We start from the raw sequence: 21,739 nt of genomic DNA on the forward strand, positions 1-21,739 counted from the left end.
ATACGTATCCTGAAAATGCTTCCAAATTCCATCTTGGTTTTACCTAAGTTCCTAAACCTGAGCTGATACAGGACCTGTGTCCATATGCATATTAAAAAAAAAATTAAGAAATTAAAACTTCCCTAAGGGAGAAAAGAATTTAAGGAAGTTGGTAGTTTCTTAAAGGAATTGTGTCCTCATTTTTTCTGGGGAGGGTAGTAACAGATATCAACTGCGGTACATAATGAACTCTCACAGAACATATGGGAACTGTAAAGAGCARAAAACAAGCAGGCACATAGGTATTATAAAAGGGATAATATGGGGGAATTAAGAGATTATGTGCCATTTAGCAGCTTAGTTTGTATCTTCCATTACTTGTGGGGAAATGAGCAATTTTAAGTGAGTAAGAGAGAAAATGTAGATTTGTAAAAGAATAATCAAGTCCAACCAATGTAATAGCTCCCTGTAGTGGTTTGAATGAATTWAATGGGAGCAAAATACTCCCAAGTTCCAGCAAACCCCCCCGCCTCTCCTTTCCCCACCCGGGTCCCAGAGACAACCTTTTCCACAGAGAGGAAAGTGAAAAGAAAAGGGGAAAAAAAAACCTATTTATTTAAAATTATAAAAACAAAAACAAAAACAAAAAAAAAAAAAAAAARAAAAAACCTGTGGAATCAGCTGTTAGATCCCAAAGCCTTTCTCTTCCCTCCTGGGAGTAGCTTCCCCTCCGGGGCCCCCAGAGGGGTTCGACAGAGTCTCTCTCCGATAGTTCACTGAAGGATCTTTCTCCCTGTCGTGCCACAAGAATCCTCCAATTCTCAGATGGCGAAGAAAAAAAAATTCGAGGAAAAACAAGTCCAAAGAAAGGCAGAAAAAGGAGCAGTCCCAGGAAGAGCAGCTTCTTTTCCACCGCTGATCCTGAGAGAGCCTCCCGAGGAAAAAAAAAAACAAACGTGTGTGTCTTGTCCCTTTCCCTCCCATTGTCCTTGAAGGGAGGAACATCACCAAACAAACCAGAGCAGTCTCGACTATCATGTATAGTTACAGAAGGGTTGTTTRACTTTCCTCTAGCATAAGCAGATGATAGGAATACAATACTYAGCTAACCTAGGACACTCCCTTAAGAGGGGATAGAAGACCACAGACATCCTGTTTCTCCAGTAAAACATATAACCCTGCCTTGAGTAAAGTCCTCCTCATCAAGGCAAGAAACATAATTTAAATGTAGCTAGTAATGGTCCTACGATGATAGTTAAGAAATTTTGTGCTGTTAATTTGCTATGATACCAAGGCACAGGTGTGAAGTGTTACTCGGGTGTGATGGCTACTGCATTGCTATGACATGTAGAAATCTGAAAAACAAAAATGCAGAAGGCCCATAAATAGTAAAGATCCCCAGGTTTTATGGCCTTCTTAGTCCAGGGAGGATATCAGAAAAAAGTTTTTCACCCTGAGGGTGGTWGAGCACTGAAACATGCTCCCCAGAGCAGTGGTCACAGCACCAGCCTGATGGAGGTCAAGAAGTGTTTGGACAGTACTCTTGGGCATATGATGTGACTTTTGGGGTGTTTTGTACAGGGCCAAGAGCGGGACGTGATGATTCTGATGGGTGCCGGCCAACTCAGGATATTCTATGATTCTGTACTCTCTAAATTCCTTTTATGTTTACTGTCTTGAAAGGTGTTTGTTTTAATCTGTTATACTTCTGCTTTAAAACATTCCTTCTATGCTTTTCAAAACCACAGTAGAATCATCAGGTTCTCATTTATGTGTAGATTAATACAATAACATCTGCATTTGACTCCTGCTGAGCACTGGTGTCATGGGTCATATGTAAAYTTTTGCTTTGGCTTTATTAAAATGGAGAGACAAACAAACGAGAAAATTGACATTATTTACTTTGAGTTTCAGTATTTATCCATTTTTCTACAATTTTTATTACTTTGGGGCATGCTTACTGCAGTCTAAATTTAGGCTCTTCAAAGAGCTAAACTTAGCCTTTATAGAGCTGATATTTAATATAGGTTCTTCCTTCTCTGTCTCTTTCTCCAGTCTTCTACTGAGCTTCATTTGCCACAAWGACAGGCAAGCTGCTTCCTTGCATTCGTTCTCAGAAATGACAGATCTCAGCTTTCCCATTTTTATAAGCTGAATTCACTTAATGAATCAAGTGTCAATTCTTGTTATTAATGTCCTGATTTACTTTCTGGCRGCCTTTTTTTAGCCTGCTTTTGATTTTAAACTGTGCAGTCAGGCTAAAGACATCTTTGTGGTGATTATGTATTCCTACAACATAGATTATACTCCTCAGTCAAGATAGAGTGTCTCCATGCTGTCCTTAACATTTGTTTTCCATTTGCAAAAGCTAAATGAACATCAGTGTATTTTGCCTAGTTTTTATAAGGGGAATTTTTTTAAATGCATTTTTTAATTTTTGTGAACATAGAACTCTACATCATTTTATTCAAAATAGAAGCATAAACATGCCTGCTCTAAAGCATAATTCTTCATCACTGGAGTGATGCAGTTTTTAAAGTAGTGTGGCTTGAAATTTACCCGTTTATTACTTATTGCATGTGTTTTTATCATTGTTCATTTTGCATAATTTTGCTATAATTTGGTTTACTAACATATGTTCAGATTCAGCTTTTGTTTTACCTGAATAATTTATGCTGTAATCTTTATAGGATATTAATCTCTCTAAGCATTTTCCAGATTTTCATTTTTATTCTTACATAGTAAGAACACATTCCTCTCTATAGCTTTAGTCCTTGGTACCAGCATTTATGACTAAAATATTAACCTTTCACATGACCTGTGACAACTTACTGATGATGTATCGATTTGTGCCARTAGAAGTCCTTATGTGTGTGTGTTGTGTTTGGGAATTGTAAATCATTTAAATCTTCTTCGTGGACAGAAAAGAGTGCAAGCATTTTGAAGGATTTCTTGGTGCATGTGGATGTTTGGGAGAAGCCGTACGATCTCAGTGTGGTCCCTACAAGGTGTTACAAGGAGGGATCTGTTCCAGGAGATGAAGTATTCCTGTTCTCTGAAAACAGCACACAGGCAATACATCAGTATGATAGGCATATTTCACAATAAAATTCCAGTGAAGTTTAATGAGCAGTAGCAATAAGATTTACTATAATTCCCTTTTTATATTCTCCTTGRATGTGTTTAAAATACACTTGATTTTTTTAAGTAGAACGTGTGCATGTAAGTGGTAATATATTTATATATGCATAATGTTGGTCTGTGCCTAAGTTCAGTATTGTTTTAAGATGAATGTATTTRTTGTCAGACGTAACTAAATTTACGTAAACAAAACCCATTTGGTCTGTTTAGTTTGCCATGATCATAGGATCTCTGTTCTTTTAGTTGGAAATGCATCTGGTTTGCTGAGAAAACTCTCTGCACCAAGATCTTACATTTTTGAAATGTAACCCCAAGTATGTTGGTATRTGGTAGTTTTTTTAACTATCCAGTCCTGCTCTGGTGAGATCCAAAATACTTTGATCTCTGATTTTTCCATCCAAAGATAGCTACACTGAAACCTCTTTGACTGCACCTCTCCTGGACAGAGCTTTTTTACTTGGAAAAGTTGACTTGCAGAGGGGAAGGGTGCAGCTGTGTCTTTGAGAACAGAGTGTGGTAGAATTTCCTTACAACTACCGTTCAGGAGACTGCGTTGCTATTTCCACCTCAAAGCAGCCGTACCACAGATATGGTTGTTCTTAGTCAGAAACAAGAGCTTATTTACAGAGTTGCCAGAATTACTTCCTGCAGCATCTCACTCTTCTGGCCAACCACAAAGTGTGCATAATTCTGCTTTTTATCTTATGCAGGGCTGTTAATGCATGACGGATGTGTCTAGGTRGGAGGGTATTGGGGCAGACTGCTCTACCTGCCAAATGTACACTTGTAATCTCAAGAGGAGCTGTTTTTTGGAATGTCTCCATCAAGAACAAACCAAAAACTAATTCCAAAATGTACTTAATGCATCTTGTTGTAACTGCTCTCTTTCTTAYCTATTCTGACTGATTTGTATGTGTTTATACCTTATCTGGAGGTACTAAAGACATCACTGGGCTTGGGAACGGACTCTTTGTGCATCYGTGTGACAAGGTATGCTTTTTGTACAGCAGAATTAATGCAACTAAACTGGATTTAATTCTGGCTSTGGACTCTGTATGAAATGCAGATAGCATCTTTATTGGGTACACAATCCAGAAGTTTATAAAGAACAAAATTAAGCTGGAAATGCATTTGACAGATCAACATGTAGTTGTATTAGCATTAGCTTCTCAGCATGATCACTAGCAGATGAGACCTTAATGTCCRTGTCTCAGGGAGCATCATGTTACCTGACAATAGATATTCTTGCTGCAGTACCTCTTCATTAGTCAGACTCAGTGTATGTTTGCCTTGCTAATTTTTCTTCCTGAAGATCATTGAGCTGCAAGTTATGACAGACAGAGCCACTGTTTTGAAAAGGCTATTCTTTTTAGTTAATACAGTTTATACTGAGCAATAGTATTCCGAAAGTCACTATGGCGTTTTTCAGGAACAGGTGATTTTTCCTTTCCTACCTGGATCTGCTCCTTAATCAGGCAAMCCTGATTTGTTGTGGTCTACTTATATTAATTGTTTTTGTGTATAAAAGAGCACACTTAATATTATCATTCTGTTTACATTTATTTCAGGCTGTAGTGCAGCYTGTTCTGAATAATTGCTTCAAATGGTATTGGTGTCCTGCTTCATCCTAAGTCACAATAATCACTTATGTGCTCTGAGGTACATGTAAATGTAAATTCAGTTATTTACATGTGAATTCTGTACTGCTGTCATGTTATTGAGCATATAATAATTTCTCTCAATGCCTTAATGTCATAAATTGTACTTAGTAATTTAGCAAGAGAATGTCTCAGAGGTGCTTGGTATATGGCGTATGTTCACACGTGATAGTTTGTGATGAAGATCAGAGTCCTGAGATTAATCTCTTTGTATGGTACTTTCTCCAGCAATTCAGACAATTTGACAATATATCAATTATTCTTTTACTTCCTACCTTACCTCCTTCCTTGACTGCTGAACAGCCAGCTGATACTTCTACTGTCTTTGCTGTGTGACTATCAGGACATGTGCTTGCATAACCAACAGTCTTTTGTTACAAAGACTGAAATTATCAGATTACCTGATGATAAAGGATGTCTTATTATTCATTTTASATATAAATTTTTGTTGGGCACGAATCAATGTACTCTTAGTGTATCTAGAGATTAAGAATTATACCGCTTAAAAATGGCATGTCACCCTCCCAAAAAACTGAACACCTTGTATGTGTACTGTGATTTTTATTAAACTACATTTTGGGCTCATTTTAACTAAGCAAGTAAATGTTGATTTTAAAATCGACTCTGCAAAACCAGGAAGGATTGTCTGGCTGCCAAAGAAAGCAAAACTTCTTTTGCAAGGGACAAGGGAAGACAGGCTTCCTAGAGATTTGTGGCAATCCAGGCATACTCTTATAGCTGTCCTAAATATGAGCCATTTTTTCTGTTGCTAATTTATAGGCATTAGCTGTAAATTAAATGGGAGTTCTATGGAAATTCTTTTGGGAAATGGTCTTTTAAGGGAAGGWATCAAGGAAGTCTGAAAATAGAACTGTACTGTGAGAAAGGGAATTCTGTGGTTGGTTTGTAGGCTACTTTTGTTTGGTGCTGCTGTAAATGAGAATCCATTTCAAAATTTCTCRTTTAATTTCTGAAGCTTTTATGCTTTTAGAATTCATTAATATTGGTGTGTTCTTTTCTGGCAAAGTCTGTCCTCTTCTATTCTGCACCCCTCTCTCCAATCTACTCTATTTTAAAGTAGTCTTATTTTTTCCTTATTGTGGGAAGCTCTGTTCATTCAGTTTCCCTGTTATTTCCGTTATAGTCAGGGAAATGGGCCCCAAAGTATCAGGTATCCCATGCTCTCAAGGTACATGTTTTTGAATGGGAGAAGGTAATGTCTTTCTGGTCTCCCTGCATGAATCTAGTGTGGATAAGAAACACTTAGGTTTTGTATATTKTGAGGAATTTATTCAGTACTATAGCCACTTTGTGGGATGTCTTAGAATTCAGTTGCTTAGGTAGAGATTGATTTTTCATGAGTTATTTGGCTGGGGATTGTTCAGTGTTTGGGAACCCATGCATACCATAAGCCACARGAGCTGGATCTCTTCCTTTTCGCTATGTTTTTTCCCATATCCTACATGCAACTTCTACTGCAATTTCTTTTCCATGCCAGTAAAAATGATTGCTGTAAAAATGTAGTCTAATCATGCCTTCAGTTAGAACTGAAATAGAAAGGCCTGAAGTTGGAGACTCTAGTGATGTGGACAGTTGAGCCTTCTACCAAAGCTTTGTGCCCAGGATAACCTTGCCTTCTGTACATATGCTTCCAAACCAGGCATAATTTCAATTCTGCCAGGCTAAAAATAGAATCCAAGAATTCCATTAAAGCGAGAGGTGATTATTGGAATATGGATTCAGGAGGTTTGACTTGTCAGAGAGCAGGCACAAAGGCAGTTTTGTMTGGCAGGCGTTTTTTATGTTTAGGGGTGTGGGCAGCTGTTTGCTCTTTGATCTCAAGCCAGCATTGTAATGGACCTTGTTTGTCTGAAGCAGGCATCAACTGTAATGGGATTATGCATTTTGTTTATACAGAACTGGCTTCTATGGCCCTCCAAAATCATCCTTAGTTATTAGTTTTTCTCTTAAAATGAACATTCTGGGTTAGGTCTGCCAGGACTCATCTGTTTTACATGAAATGTTTATGTCTTTTGAATTTCCAGAATTGTAGCAGACATAGAAGTGAGCAAGTGGCAAATTATAATTTTTTTTTAATCTGTTACTGTTTCCATCTGCAGGCAATCACAGCACAGTGTGATGGGTGCCAGCACAGGTCACGTTTGTTCAGGCAAACTATTAATAGATCTTTTTGACTGTGGCTTTTAATTGGATCTTTTACATGACAGTCAAACAGTCTCTTTCACAAGCAYATGACGAAGTTGAAGTGCAGAGGGTGATGGGTTTTGACCTAGTTCTGCAGTTGTAATTGAGTCATGTAAGCTGGCATGTGGCAATCAGGCACTATTGGAAAGAACATCTTAACAAGTGTAAGTAGATGTTTTGAAGGTCTACAGACCAGATACCAAACCTTTTCATTTAACTTAGTTGCAAGGACTTTTTATCTTTTTCTACCTCGTTGCTCAGAAAATACTCTTATGTATCCCATTTTCTTGGCTGTAGTCAAGGCACCTCTGGCTCCAGTGCAGGTGTTCAGATGKTTTTACTCTTCCAAACATTTTTTTTCTCCATTTAGCTGAAGTGAAGAACGATTCACCTGGCACAATAGGCCAGCACCACTGCACACAGCATATTGTTCAGAATACAATGTTGACGTTATTATTATTGGGAGTGGCAGGCTGAGTCTGAGCGTTAGGGTWAGTCTGCTGAAGCAAAATTAACCTCCTGGATTCTGGTGTGCTAGAAAGATTGCATAGCTCTTATCACAGGGTCTCCTTTCTTACCAGCTTTTCCTTTTCTGCCTGTTCCCTTGAGTGTGAGCTGCTGATTTGACATAGTTGAAGTTGGCAGTGCTGAGCATCTGTGAATCCTCAATTTTTGAAAAGGTGATTTGGTTACTCCTTGCCCCCCTTCTTAAACACACACTACACCCATATGTTCTGGTTACATGAAATAGAAGATTTTGGTAATCAAGTGAAAATCTCAATTGCAGTGTGTAGTTGAGTACTTTTTCAATGCAGTGCCAATTTAGTTGCAATGGAGTAATCAGCTGTTATCCTGCCAACCCAGAGAAGCAAGGCAGAGTTCCCATAGAAACTTGTCAGTGCCACAGTAAAATTCATCAAGATGCWCCTGTTCCTCGGAATTTTTTGTCACTGTCAGGTCAGGGACGTTGACCTGAGGCAGTCCAAGATGCTGCCAGCTGCCACTGCTGGAACACCCCACTCCTCTTCATGTTGWGGTGTGACTGTATGATTATCAGCACATCTGCTTTGGGTAACTATTTTGGTTCTAGTACTGAGAAAATGGGAGGAAAGTACTTACACACATGTACTCTCTTGTACTTACCCTCCTTACTTTTTGTGGAAATCTTCCATTATGATTGCTCTGTTTTAGGCTAGAAAACCACATGATCACTTCTCAATTTATGGTCCTACTTGTGTTKCAGTGAATTGGTAAACTCACCCTCTCTTCCTGGTAGGAAGCAATCAAAGTAAACTCTGTGTTTCAGGAAGGGCGGCATCTGTTCTGTGAAGAGTTTATAACGAAGTAAATTCACCCCACTGATGTACCCAAGTGGGGTTTGTGCCTTTGAGCTAAATAGCCATTTTAAATTTCCTGCACTGAGTTTTGTATTTGTCTATCTGCTTGAAACTGTAATTTTGGGAAAGTGGAGAAAAAGACTTTTACTCTGTTACCTGAATTTTTTAAGAAATTKTAAGTTCATATTATTTCTTGAATCTAATTTTTACGTAAATATTGATTTTTCTGATATGCGTTATGTACAAGGAGGGAAAAATCTGTATCTCTGGGGCACCTACATGGGTGACAAGTGTTTTTTCATAATGATGAAGTATCTTGTACCAGAATTGTGAAGGCAGAACAAACAAGATTTTTTTTTATCATAGACATGGGGCTCTTTATTTGACTTGGTTTAGTTGATTGATAGAACCTTATCTGAGATTAAACACTAGAAACAGTGGGCAAGTTTTCTTAACAAAGTAAGGGTCTATCCASATGAGGCCAGGAAGTAACTAAGATTTTAGTTCTGTAATCATCTGAAGTAAGTGTAAGTGGCTTGAGAAAAATATCTTGGATGTAGAACCAAAAAAAAACTATACAGGAAAGTCAGTAAGATCATAAATGCTGAAGCAGGGCTGTTCGCTGTCCCTCAAAATGTAAAATGGAACTGACAGATATGAAGGCTGAAGTAGAAGTAAGGCAGAGTTAAGGCAGCCTGGAAGATTATGATGAGAAGCTTAAGTGTAGGAAGATGTAAAGGAAGAATGTCAGTGGAGCAATTTAAATTGTAAATGGCAAAGCAGTTAGAAGAAAAAAAAATTTAGACCGGATCTATATGCAGGGTTAAAATAGAGAGTTTGGATTTTATATTTAGTTATCTATAGAGAGAAAATACCAGATCTTTAGAAAAATRTGAAAATACTAGTATTTACTGTAGTGTATGGGGTTGAGAAGTAGTCTATAGACCAACATGCTGACCTTCATAAACAGCTACTGAACTATGCAGACACAAAATGACCTTTGATACACAAAATGTATCAAATTAATGTAAATGTATTAATTAATTTTKTAATTACAAATTAATGTAATGTAAATGAGGGCTGTAGGAATTCAGTTGCAGCAATTGTAAAATAGATTTGGTTGAAAACTAGGGGGTTTGAGTCAACAAAACTTTTCTATATCATCTCAGCTCATGTCATTGTTAAAGTAATTTTAGTTATAATTTCTGCCAAAATAAAGCACCCCAAACCTTTAAGTGGTCAGTGAAGTTGATGTGCTCGTTGCTCTTCGGTCATGCCAACCGAAGTTTTGTAGAGCTTCAAACAGGGTTCTGTCAGATGCTTGCCTTGCATTTGCCAGAATTCACTGGACTGAAGATACTTCAAGTGGAGCATTTCAGTGTRTCCAAACTTTTAAATATTTATACTTCATTTAGATAGATGTAGATAAGTGTATGWACAGACACATAGGAATGTATTTGTATAAATGACACACACTAGATATACATGAATTAAGTGTGTATATGTACGTGTGTACATACACATGTAGTCAGAAACTATCCAAAAGTTCATCTGTTAAACATTCAAAGGATATCTCATCTACAGATGGTGAAATGGGTTGCTTGGCTAGATRGGATATGAAGTGTCAAAGCACACTTCTGATGTAATCCAGGGGCCAGGATCTATCCCCTTTCTTTGTGGGAACTCACATCATCGTTGATCCATGGCTCAAACTACTCCAGCTTAAGGAATTGTGTGTTCAGTGTGCCAGTGGTAATGAAAGTCAGAGTGAAGAGAAATCTTGCAGTTAGGGAGAAAATAATTACAGACTGACGACACACAGATGTCTTTGTAGAGTTCGAGGGCTGCTGAGTGTTTGCAGAGGCACGATCATGACTGTTGAGTGGGGACTGGAACTGGAAATGAGAGTGTATGAAGGACAAGATACAAAACAGGAGAGGTTTGGAGTAAGAAGAGAATGGACGAAATCTCACTGTTAGGGATTGAGAAAAATAGGAGACTTAGCAGGGGGGTCCTGGAAAATCTTTCTATAAAAGTGAGGATTCAGTTCACAGCTGATAAACAGGAGGAAATACAGGTTGGCTACCAAGATTGTGTGGACTTGAAGTGAAATGAATGGATTTACCTTGTGGTTAATAACTGGAGGAATGCATAACTGAACTCTGGGAATGCTGCGCAATGAAGAGAAGCTAAGCAGAAGTATGATTGCATTAATTGTAGTTTACAGAATGGCCTTGGTGTTTTTAAGCAAGGAGCAAATAAAGTGATGATATTAGGTGGCTGTGACATAGAAATGGGTATTGTCTCTCCTTGTCCTCACAGGCAAGTCACCAACATAAATAACAGGCACACATTGACTCCTAGTCGTTTTCCTGTCCTGACCTGTTGGTGAGGCTCTGTGGGGTCAGAGGGAATAAAAAGCAATGTGATAGGTTTGGTTACAATGACAGGAAATGAGACTGTTTGACAGGTTGGTGAGTGGCTTCATGGCTTGAAATACTGGAGGATAGAAAGAGGGATCAAATGTGAACTCCCAAGGAGACTGGTCAGGTCAAGGACATGACTTTTTAAGTGGATTAAGTAGTTGAGGAGGGGTGAACAGGTGAGAGTCACTGATTAAAGTGCTGTTTTGAAATTATATTGTTCTGGACATATTAACTGTTTCAGACTCATCGAGATGGTTTGATTGAAGGAAATAAAATATTAGCTTATGTTTTCTTCAGAGACAGTGCTTCATTTTCAGTGTAAGGTTACTTGAAATTGTTTCAAATGGGTTGGATTTTTTTTTTGTTTCAACCTAGGTGCAGCCTTTACTGTCATTAATGAGAGCAGTTTGCATCATGAACCTACCACCCCTGTCAACCTCTCCATTTTAAATCATGGTGCATTAGTGCTATTGAATAAAGAATTTTCTGGAAACATTATCCAACTACTGTATTGAATTTCTGCTTCCAAGTTTAGCCTTTATGCTAATCTGAGTGTTGTTTTCTCCGTGGAAATCTGGACTTTGCACTATGCCAATGTGTTTTGTGCAATAAGGAAAAGAAAAGAAAAATTTGTTTGTAGTACATTTGCGATACTTGCAGTTGTGATTTATTTGTATGATGTATTGTGCAGAGTATTGCTGTATCTGTAGGGATGATATTGAAACAAACAAACAGGAACGAAATGCTCAGTGGACTTCAATTAGTTTTATTTCCATTRCAGAGCTAATTAAACAGAGCCAACCAAGAAGGCCTTATTTCATACATCCTGGAATTGTGATCAGCTACTGGTGCATGTTGCATGCCGAGTGAAACTGCTTTTCAGAATGTGGCACACACAGTGCTGAAGAATAAGTGACACGTACATATTTAGTAGGTAATTGCATTTGTGCTGTAGTTTTACTCTACAGCTGTTAAAACGAGGGAGTATTTGTCTWTGTCAAGTGTCACACCTGTTCCAGTAACTGTAAGTAAATAGACTGTTGTAATTACGGTGACATGTTATGAGGGAGAGGTCTTACAAAATGACGACAGGATTAATGTTTTCCATACTTTGTGACAAAAGCACAGGTGAGAAGGGTGATGAAGTTGTAACTTGTTTCTAAAGAACCCTTTCACACCAGGTGATAGTGCAAATCTTACTAAATGGTTGTTCAGATACAATCAAAAAACTAGAATTCCTCAGTGAATCTCAGACATGTCAATGATTCTTTTTATACAGTTTAATGAGAGTAAACAAATGGAAAAGAGTCGCTGCAGGATTATTAGATCAACAATCAGCAAACTAGCCACCCTAATGGCTGTTGCTGCATAATTCTGAAATTATCTTGGGAAGAATCTGTCAGTGCAAATGCACTTACCACAAGCAGTATGTGCATCATGAGTGCTTTAGAAATACATAAGGCAGTAATGGATCAGAAATGCCCTGCAATTGAGTGGAAGCCCAGGCCAGTGTTTCTGTTTTGTACAGAAAGCGTGTTACGGATGTTGTTTCTGAAAGCGTCTGTAACAGTTAGGTTTGTCCGGCTTCTTGTTACCTCCTTCTTGTTACCCTCCTCACCTTGGGGTAAGAAACATCTGCAGGTTTAGAGATTCCTGTTCCCATTCCCAGTCTGATCCCCACCCTGCCTGTAGAGAATAAAAAAGAAGGCAGGAACAGGCTGAGGGCAAGGAAGCATTACTGTTCTAGGCAAGAAACTGAGTCCCAGAGAAGGTGAGCAGTCAACTGCCAAACAAGAGAGAGGGACTGAATCCAGCAGGCCCCTCTCTCACTGGGTCACAGGGTGCTCTGTTCATTTCCTGTCAATGCAAAACTGGCATACTTGAGGTTTTATTTTGTTTTCTTTGAAGCCAGCCTTTGGCAAAAGACAGTGGGAAAATATACTTTGGCTTCAACTAAGTTCTTAGTACCCTGCTATTGTAATAGGTCACTTACATGTGTTTGGAAGTGGTGAATCAGCCTGCGGCCAGCTGGGCAGGTCTGTCTGGGAATTTGATTTCATGATGTAACATTTTCATTCAGTTAGTTAATGGACTTGGAGRAATGCTACACAGTAATGACATTTTACAGAGGAACAACTGCCACATCTTCAGATATTCAGAAGATGTTCTTGATGCTCCTGTTTTGAAAAATCTGATATAATAACTTTTTTAGAAAAACTATTCTAGAACTATTACATTTAGTCTTGGCTAGCCCTCCACAATGAAGAATTGCCTGCAAAGTTTATAAGGATGTTGAAACAAGCGTTGCCAGTTTTTGTGGGTTAGTTAACAGTTCATGCTTTCCAACTGAGAAACGTGTAATCCTGTACCACTCAGTGCAAGTATGCAGAGGTTGCAGTGGGAGTCAGCTGGGGTTGAATTAAAATAATTTTTCATCAGAGTTTGGTTTAACCGTTTCACTCATATACACATGAGTTACAATTAATTTTAAAATTTTAAAGAAACCTTTTCTATAAGGACCTGCACATATCTTCCCAGGTTCTTACACACATCTGAAGCTGTGAATTCTGATGTTGTTTTTCAGTCAGTGTCTCTGTCTTATTCTATCGTATTACTGCATGGAGTAGGAATGATGCAGAAAAAAATCCTGTGTAGCGTAGGTGGATCCTGTGTGGCAGGGTGGATCTAGTTCAGATCCTGAAATGTCCTGCACTATCATGCGTGGGATRCATCTGTAGTACCGCGTGCCCCATCTGGTCTGCCAGAAGTGGACAGTGRTGAGTCTTGAGGAAAACAAATCAGAACTTTTAATGTCTGAATGCCTGTTCACAATCAGCTGGGAAATATTTGACAGTATAGGGACAGAGTATGGGAAGTACAGTGTGTTGAATCCATATTTAATATGGCCTTTCCTTTAAAAAAGGAAAACCTCAGAATGTTATTTTTAGTATTAATACTGAGGCTTGTCCCTCTGTTGGTGAGCCTGTGATAGATGCGATAGAATTGGATGAAGATAAGATCAGAGAAGATAGTAAATGGGAAAATAAGATTGATGAGGGARTGATACAAAATATGAAAGATTGTCACCACCTTGTTTTTGAAGGCATAATTTTGAAAAGATAAAACGTTTTAAAATGTAGTGAACTGCAGGAAGTTTTGAACTGAGGTCATGGGGGTTTTCCTCATCTGTGAAAAGTGAGCTTAGTCACTATACAAGCACCTTTGTTTCTGGGTACAAAACCGTGTTAATGCACAGGAGATTAGTGCCCAACACTGCTGTGGATATGCTGTTCCCATGCTGCAGTCTGCATCCCCCTGGCTCCCTACCCACTGGATGGGACAGCGCAGTTTGTCCCAGCATCTCCCTGTGCCTTGAGACCATCCCTCTGCCAGCAGAGAGCAGTGCAGCTCTTCGATGGGATTTCAGGGGCCATAACTGGTAAACTATGTGGGAAACAAAGATGAGTAAGGAGGAATATTCACAGAAGCACTGACACAGAGGCAGATCTGAATGTGAAGGTGGGTCTGGGAGGATACACTCGATGGGGAAAACAATGGAGAGTGGAGGTGATTGAAGGTGGGCACGGAAAGACAAAGGGAAACCCTAAAATACAGACTCTGCTAAAGCAGACTGGAGACCTGAAGGATTAAAGTAAAACATCTTGGTAAGAGGTTGTGGTATTCCTGTTACCCTCTGAGCCAGAGAATGTTGCAGTTCCTGATGCTGGGCGTAGAGGAAGGACAGGAACACAGAAATCATTCTGTAGTACCACAGAGCAATATACTTCTGTTTTTCTTGATTCTTGATCTTAATGCACTTCTTGTACTGTCATTGGAGTGAATTATCTCTATGTCTGCATGCTGATACTAATCTGTGACATCTGTGGAGAAAATAAACCTCACATGATTATTTAAAGAACGTTGCTTTTGGTGCACATTGTTTCCCATGAAAATGTTTTTGCCAGGGTGCAAGGATTGAGCCAGCTTGTATCATTTATTCCTGATTCTTATATTTGGGTTTTTTTTTCTGAACTAATTTGGCACTTGAATAATACTTCATATTAAGATGATCATTTAAATTTCAGCTGCAGAGGATTGTGTTTCTTACTTCTGACTCAAAACGTACATCATAATCCAGTCAAAAAGTGTGTGGGGCTGTCACTGTTTTAGGGAACAGAAAAGGAAAAAGGGGTTGTCCTTTCTTACAATGGGTACAGCTTGTCCACAAATTCAGCTTGTTAGGGATTTTTTCCTATATTTTTAGCTAGTTGTTAAAAGCAAATGCTTTTTTCTTCCAGTCTTCCTACAACATCTTCTGAAATCTTTGTAAAATGTCAGTCTGTTATGTAAAATCTGCAGTATTCTAATGGTGCTTTCAGGCTTACTGTGACCTTTTGAAATCATTAAAACCCCCACCCACTAAAGCCCCCCCCCCCCAGTTTTCCTTACTTAATTGCACACAAGAATAGGTAAGTAGGAATCCAATTTATTGTTATCCAGGTGGCATTTCCTGTTACTTAGCTTTATAGTTTTCTGTGTAGTAATTAGTATGCAGAAGGCTGGAGAGATGCCTGTAGTTCCAAAATGAACTCTCTGTAGCGCTCCCTCCCTCCCTCCCGCTTGCACTCTCCTTTTGGCACCGCCCCTTCCATGCACCCTTTAGCCAGCAGCAAGACAGCTGTGTTTGATCATAAACCACTTAAACTCCAGGCTCACTGGCAGGGGAAACTTTAGCGTGAAGTGCAGCATTCGTTTCTCTCAGGGAGGGGAGCTTTCTTCTCTTTTTCCTTTCTCCCTCCCCGAACACTGAGGACTGTAGCAGCACTCTGATTTTTAATTTCTCTGTGAACTTACGTGAAGCTCATCAGATTTTCCTGAGTATGTTCAGCGGCATTGGGAGATGCCCTTTAACAGAATTTTGTAAAAGAGCAGCATAAAGCAGACAGCAGAGATGAAGCACGCCTTGTAAATGGACTAAGACAGCCYTGGGATCCTGGTAAGCACTTCATTCCTACATTCTCTGAGCACTTCACATTATTAACAAGTCTCTTGCAGCAATGGATTGTCTGTGAAGTCAAAACCAGTTTGGCTCTTTTAGAAGATCTTGCATCATTAACTTAAACTCTCAGTGTGGTGTAAAAATGGCTGTCTAGAGCAAAATGTATGAGAGAGAAGAATTTTGGAGAAGAAAGTATTGAACCAGTTGAACAAAGCTTTGAAGCATTAAAATCTGCAGAAATCATCAAGCCCTGAGAAGTCTAATCATGAATTCTGGAGTTGCTATGAAATATGGAAATGACTCCCCTGCAGAGCTGAGTGAGGTAAGCAGTTTCAGTGCCCTTCTTTATGCTTTAAAAAGAAACATTCCCCATTCGGGCTTTCAGTCCGCGAGCAATGCAATTAAAAATTAATAGAATGTGTATCTTGCTATAACTTGCTGTGCCAGTCAGGAAATGACCTGAACTTTTTTGCTGCTTTGCTCTGAATGAGTGGTGAAGGGCTAATGATTGCAACCATGTAGAGACATTTTTCCTGTTACCCTGCAGCAGTGATTGCCTTCCCTGTGAAAGCTGTGTTTATACCCAACATTCATCTTTGCAGTAGGTGAAATAAGGAGATTTCAGTTGAGATTAAACAGATGGTGATTAATTTAGGAGGGAAATGGGTGTGTGGAAATGACAAATATTTATTGGTAAGACAACAACACTGGCAGAAGTTGTGTTTTCTTGTATTTAGCCAAGGTGGTACTGTTTGTTTAGGTTAGATGAATTAGGTTACTTTCCTTCTTTGCCTAAAAGAAAACGAGTCATGAGAAACTTTCTGCCTTTCCGTTGGAAACCATAGTAAGCTGTTATTTGTTATAGTGGGGCTATGTTTTTTGTGTTACATGACTCTGTGTGTTTYTAATAAATTTGAAATTAAAGCCATATCAGATGTTATGCAAATTCTTAATAAATATTTTAGAAGTGGCATACTTTGTCAGTTACTGAAATGTCTTAGATGTGTAATCCTTATGGGCTTTACTGAGAACTGCTAATTTAGTTATACTATGAAATCCCAATCATTTGATTAAGGTCATTTTGTAGGAAATTGAATATGGAGTCTGTCTTGCCCCAGTTTAACTGAAATGCTTCTCTGTTGCTTTTGTCCATTTCTTTGATACACCTTTTACTGTGACATATCCTTAATATGATTAGTTTTTTAAGGAATATTAGATCAGATATGCTTGGGAGAATAAGAGAGTTAATAGTTTCTGGAGTTGATTCTGTAGAGAAAGGAGACACTGAGGTATAGAGTGGAATAATAATATAAATGGAATAAATCAGTAGGCTAGTGAGGGACACAACAATGTAGGGGGACGCACAAAAAAATATGTGAGAGATAAGCAAGTGCTGTACCCTGCCATGAAGGGGGACAGCATGTTTATTGTGACTGGAAAGTTCTGGCAAAAGAAATGTATGTATTTCTGCCTAAAGTAAAAAGAGTTCAGTTGCATTATTTCTGTGTTACTTTTTTCAAATTTCTGCTTAGAAATTCTATATTAACAATGCAGCAGAAGTTGGATTCATAAATTTGCATAAAACCTGAATTACTTTTGATCACAGTTTTTGGCCATGGTTACTGATGGTTATCACTGCTTTTTATCCCTCAACCTTCAATCTTCAAGACTTTGCAAGATCATTGATCATGGAGTGTCTCAAAGAGTTGATAACTGAGTCAATATTTGGAGCAGGCAGTATTTACTGGTAGTGCTGCCACCTTGAAATTACTTAGTCATGTTTTCTTCACACACCCACCAAGTGATACTTCTGTTGTAAGAAAGTATCATATACATCTTATATATCTCAAAATACCTCTTATTTTCTGAAGTTAACATGGAAGGTAGTGAAGGGAATCTGTGACTGTGTACCATTCTACATTTTCATTGTTTAGTTGGGGTTTTTCCCCCGCAAGCTTTCTTCAGTCCTCAGTTCCCATTTGTACTCTGGTGCAACAGRTGAGTTAGAAATAGGCCCTTTTTTTGACTGCAAACATACCAGAGAAGATCTTACAACTCCTAACTTTCCCCAGCTGCTCATCATTATTTTCTTGCAGCTTGAGCTGCTTATGTTAGCAAGCCTTAGCCACAGTCACTAAGAAGGCTGGGTCAACTTCAGCAGTGATCTTGGGTAAAACAGTGGGTTTTCAGTGAAACATGTAGGCCTCACAAAAGCATCATATTCCACCTCCCAAAGGGGAGAAGATTCATGAATACTCTGAGATGTAGTGGATAGCTGCTCACCCCTAATTGTTAACTTCTCAACCAGCTCTCTGTAATTTTTATGCTCATGTTAAACCTTTCCATATTGGTCACTGGCACTGTTGAACTTGCTGTAATTGAAGGTAGAAAGACCTGGGTAAAGGCTGTACCTGTGGTTTATATATCTGTATTTTCCACATCTTTGTCATGCTCTTCTCCTTCCTTTCTGGCTCTGTTTTCTATATACCATATTTGTTTTTGATCAGTGGAGGACAGTAGCCTTGTGTTCATTTAAATGGTGGAAAAATTACAATGAAATTTGATTAAATGACTGCTATCTTAGTGTGTGTTCACCTGCACCTCTGTCTCTACAGACAGCTCAAATTCTGACATTACAGTGGGCTGCTACTRCTGTACATAACTGAATGGCAAATATGTTAACAGACCAGGAAATACTATGATTCACATCATACACAGTGGGTTTTCATGTAGGTGCCTTGATCCTTATCTCAATGTGTGGAGCTCTAGGCTTGAAACTACTGTTATTAAAATAAACAGGAAAGCTGCAAAGCCCTGAAGATACAATAAATGCATTCTTGACTGGATACATTAGACAAAAGGGAAAGTGAATTTATTGCARTTCATTCCATTTGTATTGGAACTTTCTAGTTCAGATTCACATCTCTCTTTGGCAAGAATTAATGCACATTTTGTTTTTCCAAGAGACAATGTGACTGTAGAAGTTTGTGCATAGTTGATGTTTGCTATTCCTAAGCTCTTGTTTGGGTAAACAGAGATCTTGGTAGTCTTTATTTACTCACCTGCCCCAATGCAAAGGTCATGCAGAAAGCAGAAGAAAAAAAAAATCTGATTTCTGTTGTAGGTCAGTCAGACCTCCACAAAACTCATGCTCTGTGGTTCCCTAGCTCCATCTGTCAGTTCATGTTATCCCATTTCTTCTGCTCTTCTTTTGCCTTCAAGCTTCAAGTCTGGAGAAAGGAAGGTTATCCAGTTTGCTGTTTGCGTAGTAGATTGGTCATGTTGTACTTGTTCAGAAAGGTACAAGAAACATTGTTCTTACATAGCGAGGTGGTGTTAGCCTTGGGACTTCTTTTGATTTGGGTTTTTTTTGGTATATATAAGATACAATGAGATTGGCAATCCTGTTGTGTAGTCTGTGAGGATGTACAACAGCCTTTAGTACCTTTGTAAATAGGTAACAGTGACCAAAAAAACTTCTTTACTACTATTCTGAAATGGGCCTTTACGTGCCCATATTAAGGTTTAACACAGTTTGCAGAAATTACCTATAAGGCTTGATCAAGGAAGGATGTAATTTATATGCATAACAGATTACCAAAATTAGGAAAGATCTCATTGGATCCCTTCAATTTCTTACTCATACAATTCTGAAAACCTCCGTTGTAAGCACAAGGCTTATTTTTGAAGCCAACAGGATGGATTTTACTGAAAACGTGTACAGGTAAACAGCAGGGTGCCCATAATTGCAGACTGTTTTATACATCATTAAAAACAAAACTTTGTGTGTCATAATTTAAATACTTTGTACCTATTGGCTATTCTGCAATTCTTTAGAAAGAGGTGTTCATTGGAAGGAGCTGAATTGCCTTATCTGTGTTTTCTTCCAAATTCAAAGGCTCTACTTGGCTTTAAACCCCAGCATTCTGAGCAAGTATCCCCTACATCCTAGCGTTGGTCTTGTCTGCTCCCTTGGCTATTCACTGTGGAGATGGTGTGCTGAAAGAGGGAGAGCTGGTGCTCTGACTTGGTCCACCTGTAGGACTAAATATGGCCAGCAGGTAGGCCCATACCTAATGCTGAAAGTTAAAATTATTAGTGGAGGAATGTGAAGGAAATGTAAGTGCTGAGCTTAATTATATTTTTCTCAATTGTATACTTAAGATATAAATTTTATCTTTGGCTTAAAAGCTAAGTTATCTTCTTGGYAATAATTTTCATTAGGTGAACTTTGTGAATTTGCTGGTGGTAGGACTGTGCCTAAGAGATTTTGTAATGATACAAGGGCTGATATAATGGTAATGCAATACATTCTGCATTTTAGATGCAGCTGATTTTATATGTTACTGTTTATTGAGTTCTTTTAGCACTTACTGCATGAGTTGATGGTGTATAACATCTGAAAAGTTTATATATTTTTCTGCACAGCAAAATTAGAAGATAGGATGCTTCTTTAGATGCACACTTTATATTTCCTGCTTCTTCATGTTTGGAAGTCAAGTGTTCAGGATACAAATATATTATGTGACTGCATTAGATACAGCTTCATATTCTTTAACCCTTTACATTGGCTGGAATAAATCGATGGGCAGTTTATCTTAGAAAAATGGGTTACTTATTCTTTTGTTTTAACAACAAAGTGTTTAAAATTTGGGGGAGATGAAGGAAGGATAGGCTCCAAAGCTRGTATTTGTGTAGGAAGCAGAATGATGAGTTCATATGAAGGATTTCACCAAAATCTTATATATAATATCAAATGTGAAGAAAAGACCAAGGCTGAGAGGGTTAAGTTCTGAGTTTTTAATMATTTTATGGTAGGACCGTACTGCACTTTCTTCTCAGATTTGTGTTCCACTGCTGCTCTACTTGTAAACTCTGATGAAGAACTCTGTAGAAGGAGAATTGCAGGAATAAAAGAGGCTGTGTGGCTTGAAGTTGTGTATCCCTTGAGTCCGAGGGAAACTGTGGGGTGAGTGGGTAACCAGCAGAGGAGCAGGATATCAGTCAAAGCCTCCCTGGCAGTGGAAGAGTTCAGCAGTGACCATCCCCACCCCGAGGTACTTTCCSATGTGTGCCTCTGTTCCTTTAGAACAAGTGCCAGCTTGTGCTGTCACTGTACCTACATGTGGGGAAAGAGCCATGATGGAATGGGGAAGAGGTTTGTGTTCCAGGATAGGATTAAATCCCAAACACTTATCTTCCTGAGCTTGGTACTCTTCCAAGAAAATCAGTGAGTAAATGTCACCCTAATTCTGCATCTGCTTCCTGAGTGGTTTCTGGCCATGCAACAGATGTGCCAGTATATTTCCAGTACCTCTCATGAGCAAGTAAACACCATATTCTACTGCAATTCCATCTTTGCTACTGGATATACCCTTGGCCATCATTGTCAAAGCTCTTTGCAGGTTGTAACACTCTGTCTTGCCAACAGAGAAGGTGTGTTCACCCCAGTCAGAAGGTGTTTTGGGAAGTGTGATACATTTTTAATACTTTTAAATATTGCAGCCTTACACTAGAACAGAATTGAATGTGGTTATCAAASAGCAAACATGGCATATTTCAAAATTATTTTGACCTTGAAAAAGTTGAATAACTGATTTTTTTCATAGCCGTAGACAAACCAAAAAGGTGAACAGTATGAACTGCCAAAGTCTTAGAAAAGTGAGTGTAGCAACGCTRTATGCTTAAAGTACTTTGAGGAGAAACTTTCTTAAAGGGATTCTAGTATGGAGCTGGATAAAACTTTCACCTTGAGGTAGCAACACTTGTAACCTTGCACGAGTGCTCTCAGCTTTAGTGCTTCAGAGATCTTGAGGTCAAGTTTGCAAATCTTTTTTTGGTGAACTCTCTTCATTTTTTTCTGAGTTCAATTGGGTTTTGTGAAATACTAGTCAACCTGGCAAACCTGACATTTTCCTTTGCTGTTGTTATGAGAGGTGTGGAGACMTAAGATGTGAAATATATATACAGATTTTAAAGACTTACTGTATGTCT

At 38.6% G+C, this 21,739-nt stretch overlaps 1 protein-coding gene across 4 annotated transcripts in view; it reads left to right on the forward strand.

Annotated features, from left to right (window-relative positions):
* The window catches only part of MCC (MCC regulator of WNT signaling pathway), a 181,860-nt gene that overhangs the window by 28,390 nt on the left and 131,731 nt on the right, over positions 1 to 21,739 (forward strand). Inside the window, exon 1 of one of the 4 annotated variants that reach the window (XM_057367496.1) lies at positions 15,327 to 16,067. The exons of the other annotated variants lie outside the window; for them this stretch is intronic. Within the exon in view, the coding sequence (XP_057223479.1) occupies positions 16,011 to 16,067 (57 nt within the window). The 5' untranslated portion in view covers positions 15,327 to 16,010. Of the gene's footprint in view, positions 1 to 15,326; positions 16,068 to 21,739 lie in introns of those variants that run through there. 4 annotated transcript variants of the gene reach the window in all.

This window comes from Malurus melanocephalus, unplaced genomic scaffold, assembly GCF_030028575.1.
Source record: "Malurus melanocephalus ecotype Western Australia unplaced genomic scaffold, MMel_1.1 scaffold_80, whole genome shotgun sequence".
In the NCBI taxonomy this organism is placed as follows: domain Eukaryota; kingdom Metazoa; phylum Chordata; class Aves; order Passeriformes; family Maluridae; genus Malurus; species Malurus melanocephalus.